Source organism: Zootermopsis nevadensis, unplaced genomic scaffold (assembly GCF_977971745.1).
Source record: "Zootermopsis nevadensis isolate Lab colony 2312 unplaced genomic scaffold, Znev_1.0 Znev_ptg000013l, whole genome shotgun sequence".
NCBI lineage: Eukaryota > Metazoa > Arthropoda > Insecta > Blattodea > Termopsidae > Zootermopsis > Zootermopsis nevadensis.
In genome coordinates, this window is record NW_028259145.1 from 5,556,354 (window position 1) to 5,579,594 (window position 23,241).

A 23,241-nucleotide genomic window follows, 5' to 3' on the forward strand; every position below is an offset into this window, starting at 1 on the left:
AAGTGATACACTTACATACTAATGCGCACATGTCCGTGGAAATGCAATAAATAAATATTTAGAATTTTCAATAATTCACTTCTTTCAACAGAATAACTTTCTTCTGTTGCTACCATAGCAACATGATTCAATACATTATGTTGGGTAGCCAAGCCAGTGATAGACTGCAGCATAAATAGTTCACATAATCACTGACAGACAACACCATTAGTGATGGCATGCTCAATCTTCCGATGGTTATCAAATAATTCATGTCACCAGGCAGGACTTGCAGTTTGCATGATCACTGATAGATGGCATCACTGATGACATCATGAGTCAATGCCAAATATCATGGGCAATCACATCTTGGTGGAGGATCACCTTTTCACCTCATGACTTTGGTCATCCAACATATTACTATTACCAACTGTAGGAAATTAAAAATTGGAGTTTGAGTAGCCACCAATGGCATAATGTCCACCTCAAATCTAATGAAAATCAGTCCAACCATTCTCGAGTTATTACATGTGAATAAGCAACGTCATCAGACATCCCGGAGGGTTCATCCATAATGACAATGGCAGAGAATCATCCTCCCACCTCACGACTTTAAGCATCAATTATGTTGGCATTACAGATTGGAAGAAGTTTAAAAATATGAGCCTGGAATAGACACCAATGGCATAACATCCATACCACATTTCACAGACATCCATCAAGCCATATTCTAGTTATTTAGTCATCACCCTTCAGAGAATCATTGTTGAGGAACATCCTCCCAGCTCAAGACTCTGAGCATGTCATGTTGGTACATCTGGTTTTATGAAATTAAGAATCATGAGTTTTGACTTGTCTCCAAGGGGATAAAATCCATACCAAATTTCATGAAAAGCCCATCAGCCATTTTTGAGTGTATGACAGAACATGAAGTTCATATGACCACTAGTAGATGGCAGCATGATCTCTTTGGCTGTAAACAGACAGACAGACAGAACAGGGCCATAAGCAGTTATTTGCTTTTGACATAACATAAAGAATACCTAAAAGTGAAAAGGGCCCATTTCATATTTCCATAATAGGCAAACTAAACCTAATACTTGCACGATGTGTTTATAAATGATTAGTATCACCGCAGAAGTGTTTTGTCTAACTGTTCATTGTAAGAATTAGAAAGACGTTCAGTTCAATATCACTCCACTTCTGTACTTATCATTATTTAAAGTTCTAAACCAAGATCACTACATTTCGGGAACTGGTTCTGCTCCCATCTTCAGGTCAAAAAACGTAACTAGTGGGTCTAATAGTAGTGTCCTATCCCAATCCCTGGACATTTTAGATGGAAACATAGTGGTCTTGTTTCAGAATTTTAAGTGATGGATGAAGTACAGAAGAGAAATACTGAACATACTATACCATTATTACAACCCTGTAAAGATGTTCAGCGTTTACAACACACTTCATTTATCTTCTGGCAGAAGATGTATGCATGACCAGCCTCCAAAATGCTGGCCAAATTTTCTATTCAGACAATAAAAGTTCAAAGCTCTTCCTATGAAGGATGGTGTAACCAGATGTAAGTGTATGGGTATGAGGTCTTCGAAACAGACACTAACAACCAAGCAGTATACTGTATTTCATTAACAAGTTTTATGATATTTTAAGTCATATATTTTACGTTATGTGTGCCCAAATGATTTTCAACACATGAATTGATTTTTCATTAAATGTAATATATTGTGTCTTAATTTAGCAACATATGTCACTTGGCAAGTTTTCACTTTGTGTTTTAATTATGCTTTACCTGAACTGGAAATCAATTTTATCTTTAACAATTACTGATATCTAAGTAACATCAGCATTAATATATGTGGTTACAGGCAGCATGTCAAACAATTCAATATCTAATACATCACTGGAGAAACAATAATATTTACAACATTGCATTGATTTTTAAGATGAAATTTCTCCATATTTTAAAATTTCTGAAACTGGGGTGTATCTTACATTTGATAGAACCTAAGAATCAATGTCAAAAAATTATTTTGTATGACTAAAATACAAGGAAAATCTTCATGTACATAACAGTAGTCATGGGAAAGTAAACATAAAGACAGCAAACAAGGAAGATTCCAGAAATGTTTGATTACTGACAATTCCTATTGCAATATGTATTTTCTAATTAATTAATTAATTAAAAAAACACATCTATTACACATCAAGGTGTGTTTTATAATCGATTCTTCTTCTTCTTAAAGTGCCTATCCGTTCCGGATGTTGGCAAGCAGCATAGCAATTTGATCTTTACTGCCTGCTACTTGAAACAGACCTCCAGTGGACATCGAGAACCAAGTTTTTAGGTTGTGAAGCCAGGAGATTCTTGGCCTGTCAGGTCCCCTCTTTCCAAATACTTTTCCCTGGATTATCAGCTGAAGCAGCCCATATCTATCACTATTTCTCATGATATGACCGAAATATTCCAACTTTTTCCTTTTTATGGTGTTAACAACCTCAACATCTTTGCGGAGTTTCTCGAGAACTTTTTTTGTTGGTTACACGGTCAGTCCAGGAAATTCTGAGAATACGTTGGTACAACCACATTTCAAAGGCCTTCAACTTTTTTGAAGATGTTTCGGTCAACGTCCACGATTCAGCACCATATAAAACCACGGAGATAATATAACATCAAAGTAGTTTTAACTTGGTGTTTAAGTTAAAGTCTCCACTTCTGAACATTGATCCCATTTTGATGAAAGTGGCTCTGGCTTTTTCGATACAGCACTTTATTTCCAAGGAGTGATCCTACTGGTCATTAATTGTGCTGCCCAAGTATGTATATTTCGATACTCTTTCTATTTTCTTTTATTATTAACTACTAGCTGACCGGGTAATACAGCATTTTACTGATGACCATGAGCTTAATTATTTTGATGTTAAGATCTAAGCCGTGGTTTACAATTGATAGCATCTTCTTACTGAAATACATATCACTAAATCAAGGGTGCATCTTACAACTGACAACATCTTAAAATCAAGGAAATATGGCAATTCAAAATAAAGTTCACAGCACCTTTCCTGATAAATATTGAATTCTGAAAGACTTACTCGGTTACAGACTGTGAAGAAGTCTGTACATTCTTCAGAACATCTAAAGCCTTTTCTATCTGAGCATCTTGAGTCATGCTGCTAGTATTCTTCATTTTCACAACTACTACTGTGAATTTTGGTTTCCCTGTTTCCTAGAAAAAGAAAACAATGTATATCAATATCAATATTGTACTGCTTATCTTCTCATGATGAAATCAAGAGCAGATTAAATTCAGGGAATGCTCACCATCATTCAGTCCAAAATATTTTGTCCTCCTGTCTCATATATACAGAGTGATTCAAAAGGTTGGGGCCAAACTGAAGGAGCATATAGAGGGACTCAGAGAGAACGACTTTCGAATAGGAATCCATGTCCTCCTAAGTTATCCTGAGTCAGTCGAGGCCATTGAAGGTAGAGAAGTCTGATAACATACTGCTGAAATAATTTGGTTTGTAAGATTGCTAATGTAATCCTTGTACATTAATAAAAAACAAAATTAAGCTAGTATGACAATAGCAAAGTACGATTATTTCAGCGGTATGTTATCAGACTTCCCTAACTTCAATGGCCTCGACTGACTCAGGATAACTTCAAAGGACATGGATTCCTATTCGAAAGTTGTTCTGAGTACCTCTATACGCTCCTTCAGTTTGGCCCTAACCTTTTGAATCACCTTGTATATATAAAAAGACTAAAATATACAAAAGTTCAATTTTGCAAGTTGTGCTGTATGGGCGTGAAACTTGGTCTCTCACTTCGAGGGAGGAACACAGATTGAGGGTCTTTCAGAACAGAGTGCTGAGGTAGATATTTTAACCTAAAAGGGAGGGAGACGGATCATGGAGAAAACTGCATAATGATGAACTTCCCAGCCTGTACTCCTCACCTGATATAGTTAGGGTGACTAAATCGAGGAAGATGAGGTGGGCGGGACATGGAGCTTGCATGGGGGAGGGGAGAGGTGTTTATTGGTTGGGAGGTCTAAAGGGAGGAGACTGCTGGGAAGACTTAGGCGTAGGTGGGATATAATGTAAACATGGACCTTAGGGAGATAGGAATCGATGGAGCAAACAGGATGCAGCTAGCTCAGGACAGAGTACATTATTTTTTTTACTCCTGATTTGCAGAATCAGGAGTAAAAATGAACTAATTATTCTACCTTCTAATTAAAAGAAATTTGACTGGAACAAGGAAAATCTTTATTTCTCTTACCAGTGAGTGACTTTCATCAACCTCTTCAGATATTGACTGAACAGCAGCAGCCTCTTCTGGCATGTGATCAGTAGAGTTCTGATAATCATCTAATTGTGCATCAGCCTCATCTTCGATCACATACTTATCTTGTGCATAAGAATCATCTAGATTATTACTCATCATATCCGTATCTTCCACATCACAACTGCTGCCATCTTGTGTATCACATGAATCCCCAAACACATTTGTATCTTGTTCATTGTCTAGTTCCTGAGTCACCTCCAAAGGACTTTGATTTGTACTGCATTCATCTTCATTATATCCTTCAAAGTACACCTAAAACCAAGAACATTATGAATATTACAGGATGTACCAGAAGGTTCCTGAAGTTGAAGAGATACACACAGTCCTTTCTCAGATTCAAGCTTGAAAAATTCCCAATCCATAACGGTCCTCTCCATTAACCCCAATGACCTTCAACCACTGACTCCTGGCCATTTTTTGATTGGACAACCTCTGAATTATATCCGAGAACCAATCTATTACAAGCACAGTCTAACTTATTGACATGGTGGCAGTTGGTCCACAGACTGGTTTAACATTTATGGAAGCACTGGTTATCAGAGCACTTGAGCAGACTCCAGCTGAACCAACATCCAAATAAGCAACGTAGTTCTGGTGAAGGATGAACATCTTCCACCAATAAGCTGGAAATTGGGAATGACTGGAGCTGTACATCTTGGCCAAGATAGGCTTGTGAGACCACTACAATGAAATGTGACAGAAAAGAGTGTAAAAGACCAACTGTGAAAGTATTTCTATTACCAATGAAGGAAACATTCAGTTCAAGCCTGATCCACCAACCGATAATGAATGTTAAATTTGTATTCTTTTGAGATGTGTGCTTTGCATTTTGAAGTTAATTTGTGTTGGTGCCTGTAATAGCCAAGCTGGTACTGCTTCATGAGAATACAAGCTATATGATCCTGGTCAACATCATCCACACGCTAATGTATCGTATTTCAACTGGAGCTGCGTCTCCGTGAGATAGGACGCATAACGCTCATGGCACATGTGAATGCAGGTCGCACACTGAAAGTATGGACACCACCCAATGAAGATGACCTTGCAGCTGTGGAACAATAGCCGTGGAGAAGTTCATGCGACATTGCACGAGAATTGAGACTATCCCAAACGAGGGTCCTTGATATACTCCATGAAGAGCAATTGCAACCATACCACTACTCGCGGAGCGCTTATCTGTTTCTAAACGATCGTCCTCTATGGTTGCCATTGTCCGAATGGCTATGACATCAACATACTACAGATGGGCTCTTTCTACATGACATTCTGCGTTCAGACGAAGTGTGGTCAACAACAGTCACTTTTGGGAACGGGATGACCATCATGCTATCAGCGAAAGTAGGTAACAAGCCTGCTTTGAAGTCAGCGTTTGGAACTGTTATCTTTGGGGACACTGTTGTGGGACCATATCTGCTACCTAACAGGCTGACTGTCAACGATATCGTTATTATCTGGAAACTTTTCTATTGGGACTGCTTGAAGCTGTGCCTCTAGCTGTAAGGCAGAGGTAGTGGTTTCAGCACAATGGAGTTCCAGCGCACAATGGGGAAGATGTCCGGCAGTGGTTGAACATGATATACTCAGGGAGGTAGATTGAAAGTGGAGAGCCGATTGCATGGCCTCCTCAGTTGCTGGATCTGACTGATAAATTTTTTCCTGTGGGGACACCTGAAGGAGTACATTTATGCAGTCCCTCCCAGGACTGTCAAAGATCTCGAGGCAAGACGTGACAACGGCTGATGCCAACACCTTAAGGTGAGTTCGAGAGAATACCGTCTGCCATGAAGTGGACGGAGGCTGCTCTGAACACCTATTGTATTTGTGAGGTGGCCGTGGTTTGAGCATTTCATAGCCTGCTCCATTTGACAGTGAAGTGTATCATGAAAACAAAATGTCACAGGATGTATGTTGTATAATAGTTCCAACTTTTTTAAAACAAGGAATAACACTATGGAGTGCTTGTGTGCAAAGTTAGTTTCTCCCTGTGTGTGTGTGTGTGTGTGTGTGTGTGTGTGTGTGTGAGTGCGCGCATGTGCACAGAATTTATCAAGTCTTTCACAGTCTTATCAGCTCGTGGCCCAGGCACTCCATTAAAATGCATGGGAGAATACTGAGGCACTGCTAAGCGCGTTGTTGTCATGCGTAGTGGTGCAAATTAGAAATGTAAATTCCAAATTTTGGCTTTTTCCTCCACACTCTTGCACCATGTATCGTCAGCTAAAATTTTGTGTACAATGATTACTAACTAGATTAGATCTGTAAATAAGCAAAATTTCGGGCGAGGGTTTGACCCGACAAATTAGACTATTCCATTTGAACAATGAATTTTAAACATATCTTATGAAAAAATAACAGATAAAACAGTATCAACTACAAATTTCCTTACCTCATTATCTGTATCCAAACAAAGAATTTCTCTTAGCTTTGCATCTGCTTCCAAACAACCATGAACAAATTCATGGCACATTTCTAGTCTGTAGATACAATCCAAACACACATTAACTGGCAGCAAATCTTCTGCAGTTACCTACAAACAAAACAAGAATCCTGAATACTAACCCAAATACAAAAGAAGAGCAATGCATAAATGAATCCCTTTATTAAAAAAATAGTACACAATTAACACTAAAATCTGACTACCTTTGTTAAGCACCTGTTTCAAGCAGAGTATGTGCTCATTCATACATATATTTACTTGCATACGCACATGCATGCACATACACAAATACACCCACAGACACACATTTATGACAAATGTTTTCTTCTTGGCCATTTTACAAAATTAAAGCAGGAAATTTCATGAGCTACAAACACTCTCGAGATAAGAAGTACAGCACCAAAACAATTTTTTAGTTTTAAAATTCATTGTACTCAACACTTTACAGTAGAGATGGAGAGCTTCAAATTTTAATACTGATTTGTTTTAAGTTAGAAAACTCAAGTATTTTGTTCTGAATGCCCTAAACAAGAAACGCTTCCTTGATCTTTCCAATTTGTATAATATTTTTAACAACTTTCACAAGAAATAAAGCATAATGCCTATGAATCAAATGTATGGACAATCAAAACAAATTCCAGTTTCACACACTGGCAATCAGTTCTGGTCAGAAGTAGAAATTTCAAGCTGTGTTCAAGACAGAAACAAAACTACCTTAGAGTTACAGACTGTACGCAATTTTAATTTTCAACAATTACATGCACACATAAAAAGTGTAAGAGTGTTCAATGCACTCCACAGAAAGTGGTTATGGTATTCACTCAATATCAATACAAAGGGTTCTCAAATTCTGAAACAATGCATTAAAGGACACCAAAGTCTTCAAATTCTTATGAAGAGGTTTCCATCATAGCATTTTACATTTCTACAGTTCAGCCCATTGTGATCCAATCTTGAAGTACAGTTAAACCCAATACAGTGCCACTCTATATGAAACCACCCAAGAAATCCTTGAAGAAGAAATTTCCCATGTAATTTCAAAAGGCATTCCCTACTAATGAGCCATCCCCAATAGCTGCCATCCGCCAGCATGTGGTAAAACAAATGTACTGTTAAGCATTAAAATCAAGTTTGATACAGTGCCGTGCCATCACCTATACAGACATCTCTAGAATATTTAATTATAAAGATACTCCAACTTCTACATTGACAACTAAACCATACCCAGGTAAATAAGTCACCTATAGCATATAGGGAGGGACTGCTGTTACTTGGGGTCAGTGGTGTAAACGGTGATAATCCAAATTCAGGCAGTTACAGTAAATTAACCTGATGTTGATTTGAAAATGGAAACATTACCAAACATAACCTAACCTGTGTACAACAAGTAAAATTCAAGAATTCTGTAGGCAAGTTACACATCCACCTATTCTACTTTACATTTTTGACAGTGTTAGTAGACTCTTCAGTAATGAAAGGGTTTTCTGCACATTTTCTTTCTTGAACTAACACACAGTATGGAAAATCATTTCAGTTTGAACATATTCACCAGACTAGTTAAGCACACATAGATACAGGTGCCTATAATCACAAACAATGCATCTGTGTGATGCGGAGAAAAGGAAAGTGACTAAGTGTTGGCGACAAAAAGAGGCATGCACTTGCACAAGCCAACAAAACACTGCCAGCTAATTATCCCATTTACTGGGTAAACCCATCACTCAGTAATGTGTTGGAGATATTCTCAGCGAAAGAAAGAAATAGGAGAACGAGACATGTGACAAGTTTGGCAATACTGAAGGGTGCAACACATGAAGACCCTGAGAATGTGTTGGTTATTTTGATAGGGCGACTGGGGGGGGGAACAGGAACTGGCAAGGTAATTGAATGAGCAAAAGTACTTGGCCAGCAGATGAGTGTGACAAATATTAAAATGTTTCATGCCAGAAAATGAGATAACAGTAAAGATGAATAGGCCTACTGTCTAAGATGGTGTACTACTAAAAGTGAGATTTCATCTTTTCATGGCAGCAAGTATGAAGATTACAAGGTGTATGCACAGACACATACTCTACAGTTTTGTCATTTCTTCTTCCCTTCAGTATTTTGAATACCATATGGCACTTAATACATAAATAGATAATAGTCATAAACCCCCCCCCCCCCCCAATATTAATTTACTGCCAGCCTTGCTCTATTGCTAGTATTGATGGTGAACAACGTGTGGCACTCTAGCAGGGTTAGGCTGTATATCTTAGCTCGGTTCCCATTTAAGAAGTTACTGTAGCTGCATAAATTTTTAAATAACTTTTAGTTGTCGGTTTACCAAAATAAACTGTATTTGCCAAACAAGCTTCTATTACTTCCATTTTCATTAAAATATGAACAGTTGTCCTACATTTGCAAATTAAGACAAATGTATGGAAAATCAAATCCAGTTCGACAATTTCTCAGAAAGTAATCATCAGGCAACTGTGGTATACAGTAGAGTCCTAATTATCTGAACCAAATGGGACCCAAGGATGGTGGGATAACTGAAAATGTCAGTCAATACAGAAGTCTAACAAAAGAGACAAGGGTAAACATAAATGCAATTTAGGAAATTATTAAATCACAAAGTAAAATATGGTATCAAATGAAGAAATCTCACAAACAAAAATAGTATTTAACATAATCATTCTGCTACATACTGAGTGTGACTGTTGATATAATACAGTGTTCTGACATAGTGCATTGGATAACTGAAGGCTGAATACCAGGACTATACTGTACTTTGAAAATGCATTTTCAAAGCAATGATCAAATTTAATTACTGTTCCCATAAAATATTCACACATGATTTGTAATTTATTCAGTTCTATATTTCTGGAGCTGTTTAAATAAAGTACTTGTATCTGTTATGAGATACATTTTGTAATAAGGCAACATTTTACATGTATTCAAATTTCCAACACCTTTACTTCTGTTCAGCCAAACAAAATGATGCCTGAAGAGGAATATTGGGTATGTTTTCATGTCAATAGGCAATGGATACATGACTACTGACAAACACCACAAGTACACACTTGCCAGATGGCATCTTGTGAATGAGCAATGATTCACTGTAGTGACTGTTAAGAGCTGATTTAATGCAAATATATGACTTAATATACTGAGGTTTTGTATGTATTTAAAAATATATGTTCTGATTATGATGATCTCGGATTATGCATCATGTACCCTAGGTGTACAGGCAACATTGCAGAGGATGTAGATTTGATGTTTTCACAGTGGTGAGTCTGAAGATTGCTGTCTTCTGGGTTATTGCGTTGTGTAGTCTGGTAGATTTCCACCGTTTCAGAGGTCATACTGCCTGCCCTGATGATGGAGGCAGTATGACCTCTGAAACGTTGGTGGAAATCTACCAGACTACACAGCGCAATAACCCAGAAGACAGCAATCTTCATTACAGAGGAAGCTCCTGCTTCCATCTTCAGGTTTGAAGTGAGCAGAGCTTGGATGCTGATGGGTTATATAGGGGTAAGTAAAAGAAAGAAAAATTCCAAGACTGAAATAAAACTTCATGGAAAAACCTTAAATACGAGCTACTCCGACTTTCTTGTATCACTCATCATACTTGGTACCTGCAATTGGGAATCCCTATGCTAACCTGTCTAGGTAACAAATAATGGGCAGTAGAAGGATGAAAATATTGGATTATGTCATGAATGAGTTTATACTTTACCATGATGGGCAGATGGGTGTGAATCTTGTCAAGAAGCTGCAGTTCCAAACCTTTCTCCCCAAACACAGGCACCAACTCCTCGCTTGCACATGCACACACACGGCACAGCAGATCAGCACTCATTTCTCTTGGTTCCTCCGCCATGAAGTGGGACATGTTTTCAGTCTCAAAAGTTCCTAAAGGATTAAATGTTAATTTCCACATGAAAGAATGAAAATTATTTTGTAACATGAGATAGCAGGGGGGCCAAACTCCAAGGCAGTGAGTCTTCCCTGAGAAGTCAATAGAATTCAGCTATCAAAAAATTCCATGTGCATCAATGTGTTCACACAAACTTCTATTGAAACGTATCACGAGCCAGTCAAATCCAGTTAACATTTTTCTAAACACAGACTGGGTCATTCCATGTCAAATCAACACACTTTAGGGCAAATTTTCATAACCACCTGATTCTAAAAACGTATGCAAGCTTGCTGAGTCTTCATAGAAAGTGACAAAAATGAAATTTTACCTTCCATAAACTGCAGAGACATATGATTTTGAAATGTAAACCTTTACATTAATTTTACCTTTGTTCTGATACACTAAAATGCTTATAACTCTGGTCCTGGTTCATACATGCACCAATTAAAACCTTTTATGTGGGGTTTTAATATAGTATGTCACCAATAACATATTAGGGCACATTAATATTTTGATCAAAATTTATTAAAAAGCATAAATTTATGCAAATTTATCTCACAATACTTAGAGTAAATCTCTTTAAAGTATCATGTTGGGACATTAAAGTGATAAGAATATACAATTTGTTGTTAGTGATCTGAAGCTACACTGAATAGTTAGGCATGATAAGTCATGTTGTAACCTGTAAAGTCATGCCAAAGGGCATCATGACTTTCCAGCCTTTCAGTCCAAACATTAATCCAGTACAGCAATTATATTTCCTTATCTGACAAGTTCTGTAGCGGTTTTGTCAAGTACAAAATTAATATTTACTTTTGCAAAGTTTAAATAAGATGGCAACAAGTGCTGTGAGTGTCAAACAACTAAATGTTTTAAAACTGTTTGCAATCCCTTGAACATCTGTAGTTACAGTGCAAGTGTTAAGAAAAACAAAAACCTGAGATCTGTGGTAAACTAGATGACAAAAGTTCCCTGGATTCAGAAAGGACAAAGAATCTACGACAAATGCAGGAAAACTATTGCAAATTTACCCAAAAGTTTTGGAAATGAAGCAGCTGTCACTTCAAGCTCAGAATATGACATAAACAAAAAGAAAAACTTGAACAGCTTTAAAAGTATGCAGACCCACTTTGTTTCTTCCTTGAACGAGACTCCAGAGTCACCACTTTCCACTAAAAAGTTGTCACAAGTGACATATCTGAAGGAAAAATTAAAGAAAGTCAAAGAAGCTGTTAAAGGAAAAATACTCAATTTAATAGATTCCAGTGGTAGCTTCAGTTCAGGTGAAAGTGAAATTACAGGGCAACTGAATTTTTTCCCCACAAAACAGAGAAGAAGGAGGAAGGGGGGGGGGGGAGAGAGAGAAGGTGAAAAGATTTAAATTTTCATGGATCTTCCAAACAGCTGGTCTGCCTTGAAATGGAAGGAGGTCACTTTGAACAATTATAACTAAGAGTTGCCATAGTTTGATCATCTGATAGCTTGAGCCATTGAAGGTGACATGTATAATGAAAACTACATGCCACAGAATGTATGATGTATAATACTTTCAACTTGTCTTTTAACAAGGAATTAGACTATGATGAGCTTGTGCGCAAACTTCATTTCATCCTGCATGTTTTATAAGAATTTAAAATTCAGACCTAATTGCCTGTGCTCATTTTAATGTACACCATATATAATTTTATATGTCAAATGTACTACGTTCAAAAACTTAACATCTGAAGATGACCAGTTTGGAACACTGCCACTAGTTGTTTTATAACACAACAGAATACTGTCTACAATCTGTATGACAATGTGGTGGCTTGCATGTGTGTTAAAAGTGAAATTCAAATAACGTTTTTGCAACCCTGTGGCCCCAACAAATTTTCACATATCCTTCACCACTAGACATTTTGTGGGTTCCAGTTTCAAAAGTTCTTATAAAAGAATATAAAGAAACCACAATTAGTCAAACATATACCATCAGTGAAAAGGAATCTGCTTCATTGCTGAGAAACCAGGCTTCACAGACTATAACTAGCTGCTCTTACAGGTCATATTTCTTACTTAAACAAACAAACAAACAAAAATACCAACAACAACAACAATTTTAATGAGCAAGCCTGCCCGGTGTCCTTCCTGCCTCTCTTATTAATAAGTAGGATTTGAGGTTCTCAAGGTTGTGAGTGCAAAGATGGGTTGTACCACTGTAATGTCTGGTAGAATTTCACGGATGTTTCAGAGGTCTTTGCTGCCTCCATCATCAGGGCAATGAGTAATGATGGAGGCAACAAGGACATCTGAAACACTGACAAACTTTTACCAGACTATACAGCACGACAACCCAGATGACAGTCATCTTCGTATTTTTAATGTTGTATTACCTATGTAGCTTACTGTAATCTTTAATCCACGTGACAAACAGTAATGCATGTGTGACCTGTAGTTATACAAAAATATGTATCTTACCAACCCATTATGTCCCAACATTAAATTTTCCAAATGCACTCAAAGAATCACAAAATGTTTCGAGAAAATCTGCATAAATCTACCAATGTGTGTCCTTCACAAATCAAGGTTAAGGACAAAATGTTGCCCCAAAATATCACAAGTGGCAAACCAAATGAAAGTCCCATTTAAGAGCTGTCAATTGTATAATGTTGAGTTCTCTCTTAATAAGACCAGTTATAAGCATTATAGTGAATCAGCATGAGAAAATGTAAGGAAAACCTCAAAATGCAATAACTGAAATTAACTGACACTAGAAAAAAACTTCATATTTATCACTTAGTCATTGGACTCTGTAGGCTTGTAACATTTTACTGAGATTCAAGGTGGTCATTCAACTGTTGTTGATTTGATATGGAATGGCCCATTTTTTAACATATATTCTAATATTACCCTCCCACCTATAACTACTCTCAAACAGTCTCTTCCCTTAAAGATTTCCAACAAAAAATTTGTATGTATTTCTTATATCCTCCATATGTGCTCTTATCCCAGCGACCTCTTCCCTCTCGATTTACTGAATCTATTCATCGGTATTCCAGAAAGAGTTCCTGAAGCTCATTATGTGGCAGAAATGTTTCATTTTTCTGTAAAATTGCGAAGTTTACAATATTCTGAAACTCTGCAAACACTGTGAATCTTACCAGAGTTATGGGTGAATATTTCTGGAAGGGCATAGTTTGAAAGTCGTCTCCTCTCTGTAGATGTATAAGCTCTATCATGGAAATGATCTGAACAAAGTCTGTAAGATGTGTTAAGTACGTCTACACCTTTCTCTAACAAGTGCAGACAACCAGCACGTTCCGCCCATATTCGGCACCTAAACAAAATATACAATAAAATCCAACTGTGCGTAAGGTTACAAGAAGATGTAAAATATGAGATCATGTATGATAAAAATTTGAAATAATTCTTAAACAAAAACCTGAAGGGAAGAGACTATTTCAGAGACCTAGGCACTAATTGGAGTACAGTGTTAATTAAAATGGGCCATAAGGAAATGACGCAAGGATGTTGACTGGTATCTTCTGGTTCAGAACAGGTTCTGACAAGCTCATGTGAACATGGTAATGAAGGCAGCACATTTCTTGATTAACTGAGCAACCATTAGCTTCTCAAGAAGGACTCTGCTCAATGGCATTAGTTTAATAATCATGCATTAGCATCTCAAACAAGGAAAAAAGTTGTAACAAAAACAATCAGAACATTTGGCAATTCACCCTTATACTTTTGAAAATTCCAGTGTCTCAGGCGTGGCATATATAAACTTACTTCAAACCCTATTTTATATATGTTGCACACATGTTTATGCCTAGTGAAGTGAAAAAATGGTTTAATTATCTGTTTTCACATGAGAAAAGGATAAGAACACAAAATAAGTGCTGTAGCATTCAAACCTTAAGAGATTTTTAAAATTTTATATTTATGCTTCAATAAGGTTTTACTTTACAATCTTAATATAACCACAAACTAAAAAATTATCAAGCTGTATAATGTGGCTATGGAATCATTGTAATTCAGAAATGTGCCCCTGCCAAAAGAAAAATTATTTCAGAATAGGGATAGCTCAGTCAGTATAGTGACTAGCTACGGGCTGGACGACCGGGGTTCGATCCCCGACGGGGGCAGAGGATTTTTCCTCTAGCCTCTGCGTCCAGACCGGCTCTGGGGCCCACCCAGCCTCCTCTACAATGGGTACCGGGGTCCTTTCCCGGGGGTAAAGCCGGCCGGGGCGTGATGCTGACCACTCACCCCCATCTAGTACCGAGATCAAGGAAGGGAGGAGCTATACCTCCTCTCACCCCAAGCGCCTACATGGTGCATAGCGGGACAAACTTTACTTTACTTTACTTATTTAACATACAAAACAAATAAGCAATACAAAGATTACTTTTTCTTTAGACAATGCCAAAACGTTCTGCAATAATTTTACAACACAATACTACATTACTAAAAATGTATACTTATGACAAACATGCATTACACACTGACATCAGAATATCAAGTGGTAGTGATACACCATTCGCAAAGAGAGTCATGTCATGAGAGTAGAAACTGTCAGCAGGAGTACATAAGGCACATTACTTATAGCAATACTCCTTACAATTACAAATGCAATCAAAATACTCATGTAAACATTTGTTTTTTGCCGAATGCAGGTTATCAAATGTTTATAGCTGGAAGGCCACGTTATATTGACACTGTGAATGTTATCATTAACATATACCATATACTTATTATGTATGAGATAAACATGTGAATAATTACAACAAAACATTCACTGACATCCAGTTCACAAACATGAAGAAATAAGTAAGGTTTGAGGTTTTCACAATGGTGAGTATGAAGCTTTCTGTCTTCTGGGTTGTTGCGCTGTGTAGTCTGGTCGATGGTTACCAACGTTTCAGAGGTCATACTGCCTCCGTCACCAGGGCGATGAATATACCATCGACCAGAATACACAGCGCAACAACCCAGAAGACAGAAAGAAGCATGAAGAAATAAGTTTCAGGACACATTTCAATCAACTTTCCTCTCATGAAAATGGGTAGGCCTATATTACTTTAGTATCATGTACATTCTCTGTCTGTCTGTCTGTGTGTGTGTGAGAGAGAGAGAGAAAGAGAGAAAACCAAGCACATTAAATGTTCAATGTCCCAAACTGCAAGTGATGTAAGTGTACAGCTGGCATTATAATTTGAGTCATTTGTAATAAGCCCAGTATTTCACAGAATGAAAAGAGAAGTCAGTTCATGAGTTTAGGATCCACATAGGATGTATGACTTTGCATTCCAAACCCTGAAGGTTTGTGACATGGTGTATTGTTATAACAACAAACATTCTGAACATTATCCACTGTCTTGATTTATTTTGTTGAAAAACATGACATTTCAGAGGCTGGAAACTGTCTCTGTCCTCAGGTAAAGAACCTATTCCATTAGACCCAATCGATAGAGCTAGTCTCCATCTCCAGACAACATTAGCAGTACACATCAAAGTATATAAAAAGAGCGGACCAGCATGTATCCATGGGAGATAAAATGAAGAAGTACCAACTAAAAATATAATAAATTATTAACCAGTTATCTGATTAAGAAATGCTGATGATACTTTATAGTCTGGCCACATAGATCAGCAAAATCACAGAAATTTCCCCATCACCTAAATAATCTCAGACCTACTATAAAATTCACCAAGGAGATGGACACCAACAATACCATCCCTTCTTTGATGTGTTGGTTACAAGAAAGAGCTCAAATCTATCCATAAAAGTGCACAGAAAACCTATCGACACAGGTTATTACATTATTCACAACCTTTACAATTTCATCAAAGGTTTTCAAACAAAACTGGCCTTATGAGAATGTCAAATGAAAGCTAACAACTATTCTAATTTCCTAACTTCAGCAGAGGTGAATAATTCAGACAAACACAGGAATTGCATCAGGACTTGTACTGAGGAACTTAACAGCTGATTTTCTGAATCAAAATAAGAAAATTATTAAAAATACCTTGTTCTCAATTTTTTGTGGAAACTGATACCACACTATCAAACCTACAACTGAAATTGGCTGATTTTCAGAGAGGCTGAATGCTAAAGGAAAAATTCTGTGATTCCTGTTCAAAATATGTTCGTCCCCCAAATATCCTGAAATCAGAAAATACGCTTTGTTAATACTGTCTGTGATTAGCAGTACTTACTGCTGTGAGCAACTGTTCATTTAACGAATGTAAAATCAAGATGCACGTCACATCTTACTGATAAACAATTTGAGGGATGCATACAAAGTGCAGCAACAGAAATTAAACCTGATGACAGAATACACAAGTAAAAGCAGTGTCAAGAATCTCACAAGTGACAGATCTTGTTAAAGAGAATAACTGAATATGTGTGTGAACATTTTAGTTATTACTATATTTAATAAAATTCCATTAGTTTTTTTTAAAAACAACAAAAAAAGGGTCATTTCTGACCCTACGAGTGATGTGTTCTCATAGGAAAGGGCGGTGAGCTTAGTTTGGGAATAATACAGTCAATGTCTTATAAGACCAATAAATTTAAAACCCATAGTAGCATAACAGTGCTGTGTTCATTTTTGCAGCTTTGAGAATCTTTCCCACATCCGTTTCAAGTGCAGACGTACCAGACTGCTGGGGTCAGCTGAGATGCCAGACTGTTCTTAAACTGGATTGTTTCAACCTATAGTCCACATGCGTCAACCAACAGTAGAAGAGACTGGAGGACAGATTTGTAGAGCACGGATAGATTCTTCACAAGAGCAAGTGTGGAAGTGGCATCTCCACTCATAGTTCACATGACTTCCAGTTGTACTATACTACCTATATTTAGGTTACAACACACTTTGTTGTTCTTATATTAACAAATTTCATGAAGTTTGTTTGTCCATATGTTCAAGCTAGTAAAGACATCATTCATGCAGTTTTAAATAAAACAATTTCTGGATGCCAAATAATAATTGTATCATCAGCTAAATGGACTGAGGGTAAATCACTGATAGTACACAAGAAAAACTATTACTAATAACAAGTTCTGATAAATTTCTAACAAGAGGTTTCACCAGTGCAATATGCAACAAATGAAGTCCCATGTAGACAGTAAGTTACTTATCTATTATCCCATGTGGTTAAAAACATAACATAACCTTAATAGAAATTAATAGTCCAGCTATTTTATCACAGTCTGAAGGTTCCCGCCTATATTGTTATTTAAAATACAAAGTATTCGAACGAATAAACATGAAATTTTGAATCTGGCATATTTGCTAAATACACCGTGCCTGTTATACATATGGGATGTTACATGTGGTCTAAATCCAACCCAACGGCAGGTCACTTTATTTCGTCTTATATACTGAAACATTATGCGTCAACAAAATCATTACATATTCATAAATCACATAAATACATGGAAGACGAAAACGATTTAATTTCGACCAATTACACCAGTAAATAGGAACGTATTATTTTGGAAATCGTTATCTATTTCAACTTTGTTAACGACCGAATGCATCAGGATATCTTCAACGTTCTTTTTTAGACTGAATATTTCCGATATGAATAACATTTATACTGTTACTAAAATACTGTATGGGCATTTCACAACATTACAATTTCAAACAACATCGGAGCATATCATTTTAATCTGTGGCGGGAGCTACATAGGCGGCACAGTTATTGAAAATCTGCACTAAATTACCTTTCGTAATCTTTTGGAAAGCGATGTGTTAATGAAGTGGTGCTCCGACAGTTTAATGCTGCACAGCGTCGTTTTATTCCTGACATATTAAAAATTTCTACACTTTCCACGCATCCATTACAGATTCAGTCACTCACTACACTGGAATTGATGATGATTATGATGCGTTGTATGTTCACTTCCTGCCTTATGCCGCCATTTTGAGTCTAATGGAACTATAGTAACGCATAACGCCACAGCAAAGCAGCTTTCCCACTTGCGTCGCCCATGTTTGGGATTACGTCACTTTCGGTAGAAAATTTTTAGTAACCATAAATGGCTGATGGCCAAAGTAATGGTATGGAATAATCACCATCTATTGTATCACACAAATAGGTTATTAACCCACATGTTATATTATATATACACGTTTCGGCGTGTCGCCATCATGTGTTTTTGGAGGTGATATACGACAAATGTTACCAAAATATATATTTAACAGGCATGGATTTATACTTGCAAAGTATAATTGGTAAATGTTTAAATGTTAAATTATTGTTTTGAAAATGAATGTAAAATGTTAAAAAGTGAAGATAATATGTAGTAGTAGCTTAGAAATTGCTGAATATAGAATTGGAGGTATGTCAGCTGATGTAGAGATCGATTGTTTGATTACTATGTTGGTACCCCGTTAGAGTGTGTTCAGCATACGTTTAGTGTAAACTCACATATTTACTTATGGCCCCCAAATTCAGATACATTAGCCTGCTCCATCAATACTAGAATTGACATAACAGTTATTAACCTAAATCATCTCTTCTTTAAACTTGGTTCTGATAACATTTAATAAGTTTCAGTAAACTTAAGATGCCACCTGCATCCCTGATCTTAAGCTTCACATAATAATTTCATCATAGAAACCACAATGATATCAGACAAGGCATTTACTGACTTTGGCATCTCATATTCTAATAATACCCGATGTACATGTACGTTACACCTACAATTCTACATTTAACAATATTGAAGCCAAAGTCAGGCATGTTCTATCATCAGTTGTATGTTTACTTTCATCATTTTATATACTATATTTTAGCATTTTAACTTCACCAGTTACACAGTGGTACATAAATTTCTGTATTCATTACCCAGACAACAGGATTCTACCATTTAAGATCACCATTTACTTTCATTGTTATCCTGAACCAGTTGTCCATATATTTTCCTAAAAGTTGTGAAAGTAAACCTGTCATAAACAAATGTTTTCAACAAAACTGCATACATTCCTTGCTTCCATTTTCAGATGACTTGCAGCCCCTCTTACTGTTTGTTTAGGTGAACAAACCTGTATTACTCTGACATTTCAGTGGTGTCTTCGATTTAATAGTAGCAGATATGTGTAATTTGTAAGTAAAATAATTTCACATGCATCAAGATGGGTTGTTTTGAAAGTTACCAGAAACATTTAATTTTTTTATGACATACCATTCTGTTTACCTTAACTAGGTATTCTATTATCAAACAGCCTTAAATATGTTTATATATTTTTAAAATATTAATATTTAATAACTGACATTCCTTGCAAATGTGGATATAGATTTCTGTTAACATATGTCCTAGTATATGTTCTTTAATAAAACAAGGTCTGATAATGGCATAAAGTGCTAAAATATGTTGGAATGTCATATTGTGTATTTAAAAATAAAGTGTATATGACAGATACTAGAATACATAGTTAAACCTTTAGTAACATTTATGAGTTTCAGTAGAATTTAATACCCATCACAGCAAATGCCTCTTACGTAACATATACATAACAACTTGCTCACTCAGAGCTGCCACAGAACCTTGTGCTTTGTCAAGTGGCATGGCTAAGCCTGTATACTAGTGGAAATTAAGTCACTGGGTTAGCCCAGCTAGTCAGAGGCTGCTCACGGCAACATACAACCGACTGCTCAAGGAAACTTCATGTTTAGAGTAACTTCTGTACAGAATAATCCACAGTTATGCAAGAAAGATCTTTCACCAGTTTCTTGAATCTTGGTACAACTGTACCCCAGTTGGGGATATATTCCATGGAAGGGGGGGGGGGGGGAAGAAATAAGAAAAGAAAGAAACAATTTTTCCCATAATTAATACAAAATGAGGGAATATTTACATTTCCAAGGAATAAAACAAAACAAGTTAGCTTTAAAAATATCCAAGTTTTGCAATTTTGTTGCTGATTAAAAATAAAGATGCATCGCCTAATTAGATTATGTCCAACCTTTAACTTTAATCTTATCCAACTGCATTCAATTTAAATTAGCTTATTTAATACCATCAAATGCAACAATTACATTTCAAGAAAACTATTAATTACAATATAATAATTATTGGTGTTAACATTTGTATTATACTAGAGCAGGGCGCTCCTTTCGGAGCTCCTACGGGGGGGTTGGTCAAGTTTGTAAAACGCAACCAACCTTGTGTAAGAAACTAAACTAACCGCCCCGAATTGAGGGTTAAAACAATAGGGGGTTGGTTGCGTTTTGAAATCTTAAGTAACACGCTAAACTAACTGCACTTCGGGGGGTTAGTTAAGAATCTCGTTCAAGTGTTTTAACCCTTGAATAAGAAACTAAACTAACCCTCCCCGAATGGTGGTTAAAATACTTGACGAACCTCCCTCCGGGGGGTTGGTTGCGTTTTAAATTCTTGAGTAAGACACTAAACTAACCCCCCTTCGGAAGGGTTAGTTTATGTCTCATTCAAGTGTTTTAACCCTTGAGTAAGAAACTAAACTAACTCTCACCCCCGAATGGGGGAGTTAAAACACTTGACTAACTCCCCATTCGGGGGGTTGGTTACGTTTTAAATTCTTGAGTAAGACACTAAACTAACCCCCCTTCGGAAGGGTTAGTTTATGTCTCATTCAAGTGTTTTAACCCTTGAGTAAGAAACTAAACTAACTCTCACCCCCGAATGGGGGAGTTAAAACACTTGACTAACTCCCCATTCGGGGGGTTGGTTACGTTTTAAAATCTTGAGTAAGACACTAAACTAACCCCCTTCGGGGTGTTAATTTAGTGTCTTATTCAAGTGTTTTAACCCTTGAAGAACAGTATGATTTGGATGAATATTATTATTATTATCAGATTACATTTTTGGTGTTGGTAACGTCTTCTTTCACTTTTCTTCATTTCTTATATATAGTCTAATGTCGCTGTTCGGAGACGATATGGAGCAATGATAATGCGACTGGCTTGGTACTAAGCTATTTGTTTACTCTGCATTGTTGTGTACACGTCACTGTTGTTCCACAACAATTCCGTGTATAAACAAATTAAAGGTGATATTGTTGATGACGTCAGTTTTTTTGACGAAAACGACGACTAATCCTTTCGGAGCGCTTCCAGTAATCTGATATTTTACTTCTTTACGTCGCTGATCAGAGGCCAACAGTTCTATGTTTGTCAACTATCTACGTCCAACCCCACCCTTTCAAGTCTTCGTTTGTTTTCGTCTGCTCTTCTGTTCCTGTTGAGTAAGTTTTCTTCGTTTATCAATGTAAATCTCCCTTCCTTTTTCTTTACTTGTTAAGTAGGTCTGATGTTTTTGTTCTTTACTTCGCTGTTCAGAGGCCAACTGTTCTTGGTTAGTCAACTATCTACGTCCAACCCCAACCTTAACCTTGCAAGTAATTCCCCCTTTGTTTTTCTTTATTTGTTAAGTAGGTCTGATGTTTTAGTTCTTTATGTCGCTGTTCAAGGCCAACAGTTCTTGGTTAGTCAACTATCTACGTCCAACCCCAACCTTGCAAGTCTTCGTTTCTTTTCGTCTGCTCTTCTGTTCCTGTAGAGTAAGTTTTCTTCGTTTATCAATGTAAATCTCCCTTCGTTTTTCTTTATTTGTTAAGTAGGTCTGATGTTTTAGTATTTACGTTGCTGTTCAGAGGCCAACTGTTCTTGGTTAGTCAACTATCTACGTCCAACCCCAACCTTAACCTTGCAAGTAATTCCCCCTTCGCTTTTCTTTATTTGTTAAGTAGGTCTTATGTTTTAGTTCTTTACGTCGCTGTTCAGAGGCCAACTGTTCTTGGTTAGTCAACTATCTACGTCCAGCCTGACCCTTGCAAGTCTTCGTTTGTTTTCTTCTGCTCTTATGTTCTTGTTAAATAAGATTTTCTACGTTTATCAATGTAAATCTCCCTTCGTTTTTCTTTATTTGATAGATAGGTCAGATGTTTAAGTTTTTACGTCGCTATTCAGAGGCCAATTGTTCTTCGTTAGTCAACTATCTACGTCCAACCCCAACCTTAACCTTGCAAGTAATTCCCCCTTCGCTTTTCTTTATTTGTTAAATAGGTCTGATGTTTTAGTTCTTTACGTCGCTGTTCAGAGGCCAACTGTTCTTGGTCAGTCAACTTTCTACGTCCAACCCCACCCTTACAAATCTTCGTCTGCTTTTTTTCCCTTCTGTTCTTATTGAATAGGTTTTTCTACGTTTATCAATGTACGTCTCCCTTCGCTTTTCTTTATTTGTTAAATAGGTCTCATGTTGTAGTTCTTTACGTCGCTGTTCAGAGGTCAAAAGTTCTTGTTCAGTCAACTTTTTACGTCCAGCCCCACCCCTGCAAATCTTCGTCTTAAAATCGATCAAAAGTCAGTTTTCATGATACTTTCGTAATCGTAATATATCGAATGAGTATCAGTTTACCTTGTAGGAGTTGTTAGAGTTGGTACTTCAAATACTTGATAACTTCTTCTTTCACTTTTCTGATGTTTTAGGCCGACTGTCAGTCAATATTCAAGAATGCGATGTGCTGCTTCTGGAGCAGTGACAATGCGACTGGGTTGATAATTTTTGATTTCTTTGTTGTG

The 23,241-nt window shown here is 36.8% G+C and overlaps 1 protein-coding gene and 1 long non-coding RNA gene across 7 annotated transcripts in view; one reads left to right on the top strand and one right to left on the bottom strand.

Annotated features, from left to right (window-relative positions):
* Nucleotides 1-22,329, bottom strand: part of LOC110834419 (uncharacterized) — a 29,211-nt gene extending 6,882 nt beyond the window's left edge. For 2 of the 6 annotated variants that reach the window (XM_022073546.2, XM_022073542.2), the window contains exons 1-6: nt 18,401-18,538; nt 13,827-14,002; nt 10,507-10,682; nt 6,732-6,872; nt 4,280-4,597; nt 3,085-3,218 (exon numbers count right to left, since the gene is read on the bottom strand). In XM_022073546.2, the coding sequence (XP_021929238.1) occupies nt 3,085-3,218; nt 4,280-4,597; nt 6,732-6,872; nt 10,507-10,682; nt 13,827-14,002; nt 18,401-18,486 (1,031 nt within the window). In that variant the 5' untranslated portion in view covers nt 18,487-18,538. Of the gene's footprint in view, nt 1-3,084; nt 3,219-4,279; nt 4,598-6,731; nt 6,873-10,506; nt 10,683-13,826; nt 14,003-16,694; nt 16,832-18,400; nt 18,541-21,521 lie in introns of those variants that run through there. The other 4 variants (XM_022073544.2, XM_087348469.1, XM_022073545.2 and 1 more) reach the window with 4 other exon arrangements.
* LOC110834421 (uncharacterized) lies at nt 18,771-20,107 on the top strand. Its single transcript, XR_002544581.2, has 2 exons — nt 18,771-18,911; nt 19,683-20,107. It is a non-coding gene; the product is annotated as an uncharacterized LOC110834421 (long non-coding RNA).
* Nucleotides 22,330-23,241: the final 912 nt, after the last annotated feature.